Raw genomic sequence first — 3,196 nt, 5'->3', positions numbered from 1 at the left:
ATTTCTGTCATTATTTACTCACTCACATTTTGTCCCAAACCTGTATTAATTTATTTCTTGTGCTGAACACAAAAGAAGATATTTTGAAGAATGTGAGTAACCAAACAGTAGCTGGTCCACACTGACTTTTACAGTAGGAATAAAATTCCATGGAAGCAACCAGCAACTGCTTGGTTACCCACATTCTTCAAAAATAACTTTTATGTTCAACAGACGAAATAAACTAATTCAGGTTTAAAACAACTTGAGTAAATGATGGTATAAAAATGAAACACTATGACAGAAAGACATGACTGTCGGGTGAACTATTCTTTTAATGTTAATAAAACAACAAAACACAGAAAAAAAATCACTCACTGCTCTTGACTGATGAACTTATCATCAGTCAGTATAATTGATGATATATAGGCTAGTGTATATATTGTTTTATTTTAATGTGTTCATTAAATTTCTTGAATGTTACTGCTAAATACTGTACCTGAAAAATAAAGCACTGTTTGTTTTATTTGTATATTATGTGTATTTGTAATGTATATCTTTGTTCTTATTTTCTAATAACAGATTTTTGTCTTTGCTCACTTTGGCCTAAATGTCTGCCATTCTTTTTTATTTGATATTTTGTTAAGGTGTAAGAGGTGTTATGTTTCTGCGCTCTTCCATTTTTAGCAAATTAAGAAAACATTGTCTAAAAACTATTTTTGTGATGGTTTGTATTTTTTGTGATGGTTTGTATTTTTTGTGCTCTGTATGGAACATCAGTGCCTGTTTAAGTGATGAACTCCATTACTTGTGTTTGTTTTCAGACATGATAACAGACGTTTTATACTTGTGCTACAACTGTTTGGCCTGTGCTACAAAACTTTCAACGTCTGTAGCGCCAGTGCTATGTGAAAAAAAGTTAACATACAGCCCTGCTATAGCGGTAGCTGAATAAACAGAAGATTGAACTGCTTTTATTGATTCAACGTGACTAATAAACACACGACTACGACAATATATGGTTTATCCATATTCCGAGTTCTTATTATAATTATTATTATAATTTTCATTATAATAAAGTATATAAGAAGCCACATCATCTCACAGAAGGATTTATTTCAAACACTCGACTGACGTTATGAAGTGAGTTTGGAGTAAAAACATGTTATTAAATGTGGTATTTTCACATGCTTTCAGATGGAGCAGCGTTTACTTCACAGAGCCGTAGTTCACTGAGAAGCTACGCAAACAGCTGTCATTATCGCAGTGCGATTTCACAATATCAACTACGGCTCTGTGTAGTAAATGCTGCTCCATCTGAAAGCATGTGATGGAGATTTACTACTGATCACAGAACCGGCTTTACTGACATGATATGCATGACAATCACATTCGATTGATCAAGAGGTTCTGAGATTACAGGTTACACCTCTGTCAGTACTTTAGTAGGTATAAGATTTAGCAAATGTGTTTGGATTTTGTCATGTTTTGATGTCTGTTGCTTTATGCCTCTTTTCACCACAGACCTGATGGCACTGAAAGATGAAAATCAAGAATTGAACGAAACAGAAGATAAAGATCAAAATGAAAAACATCATTACTTCAACACTGAAGAAAAATTGATTAGTTGCTCACAGACTGAAAAGACTTCCTCACCAATAAAAGCTCAAAAAACACAAACTACAACCCTTAACAAACCCCACTTGAGAGTTCATACAGGAGAGAGACCTTACACCTGCCAACAGTGTGGAGAAATTTTCAATCAAAAAAGACGCCTTAAAGTCCACATGAAAATTCACATTAAAAAGGAGCCATTAATATGCACTCAGTGTGGAAAGAGTTTTAAACGGAGAAATCACCTTAAGTCCCACATGATCATTCACTCTGGAGAGAGACCTTACACCTGCCCTCAGTGTGGAAAGAGTTTCGGGGTTAAAGGAAACTTTAAAGCTCACATTAGAATTCACACTGGAGAGAAACCTTTCACCTGCAAACTGTGTGGGAAAAGTTTCTCATTAAATAACGGTCTTAAGACTCACATGATAATTCACACTGGAGAGAAGCCATTTGAATGTGATGAGTGTGGAAAGAGTTTTACACAGAAAGCACTCCTTAATGTCCACATGAGAGTTCACACTGGAGAGAGACCTTACACCTGCGAACAGTGTGGAAAGGGCTTCAAACGAAAAGAAAATTTTAAGGCTCACATGAGGATTCACACGGGAGAGAATCTGTTCACATGCGATCAGTGTGGAAAGAGTGTCACGTGTAAAGAAGGCCTTAGAAAGCACATGAAGATTCATTCAACAGAGAACCGTTTTAAATGTCATCAGTGCAAAAGGCGTTTCACAGACACAAAGCACCTTCAGGATCATGTTAAAATTCACAGCATACAAAAGCCTTTCAGGTGCCATCTCTGTGAAAAGAGTTTCTCAAGCAATACAAACCTTGAGAATCACATAAGAGTTCACACTGGAGAGAAACCTTTCACCTGCAAACAGTGTGGACGGTGTTTCACGATTATAGGAAACCTTAAGACTCACATGAGGGTTCACACTGGAGAGAAACCTTACAAGTGTCTTCAGTGTGAGAAGATTCGTGATCTCTGCCCATCATGACTGGGTGTTCAGCATCTGCCAGAAGCACTTACGGACCTGTGCCCGCCACAACTTCAAAAGGCTGAAACCTCAAGGCCTGAGATCGCATTATTTTTCAAATGCATCTGCTTACATTGCTCATTTCTGCGACTTCCTCACCTGTGTTTTTGCTCAGAAGATTCAGGAGATGCGTAAAAGCGCCCCCTAGCATATAACAGTGAAAACGTGGGAACCTGGAACATTCTGTGCTTGGCGGGAAAAGAGTTACATGTACATATCTCCAAAAAAAAACAAAACATGAAATAGTACATCAAATTAGCACAGAATTAAACAGCTAGTATTGCTTAAGTGCAATTATGTCAAAGATGAGACAAATATCCATGTGCACCTTGAAAATCTGATGTTTTGGAAAGGTTTATGTGTCATGCCGTGATTTAAGTAAGGAATAATTGAAGACGGCCCATTGACGACAAGCGGAGTACAATAGTGTGCATTATCCTTGGGTGTGCATTATTTTCTAATAATTCAATGGACCGGAGTCAATTATTCCGCATATACTATGGTTACCACACCTCAAGGCATCAAGATGGTGTATTTCAAGACATTCCTTCAGTTTTTGC

General features: G+C 37.0%; 1 protein-coding gene across 1 annotated transcript in view; it reads left to right on the top strand.

Moving 5' to 3' along the window:
• The window catches only part of LOC107563867 (gastrula zinc finger protein XlCGF8.2DB-like), an 11,529-nt gene extending 8,932 nt beyond the window's left edge, over positions 1 to 2,597 (top strand). Inside the window, exon 2 of the mRNA XM_016248835.1 lies at positions 1,504 to 2,597. Within this exon, the coding sequence (XP_016104321.1) occupies positions 1,509 to 2,597 (1,089 nt within the window). The 5' untranslated portion in view covers positions 1,504 to 1,508. The remainder of the gene's footprint in view (positions 1 to 1,503) is intronic.
• The last annotated feature ends 599 nt before the right edge of the window (positions 2,598 to 3,196 follow it).

The sequence above is a fragment of the Sinocyclocheilus grahami genome, unplaced genomic scaffold (genome assembly GCF_001515645.1).
Source record: "Sinocyclocheilus grahami isolate Dianchi unplaced genomic scaffold, SAMN03320097.WGS_v1.1 scaffold893.1, whole genome shotgun sequence".
In the NCBI taxonomy this organism is placed as follows: domain Eukaryota; kingdom Metazoa; phylum Chordata; class Actinopteri; order Cypriniformes; family Cyprinidae; genus Sinocyclocheilus; species Sinocyclocheilus grahami.
The sequence above is the reverse complement of the archived record's forward strand: the minus strand, read 5'-3'. Positions and strand labels throughout refer to the sequence as shown.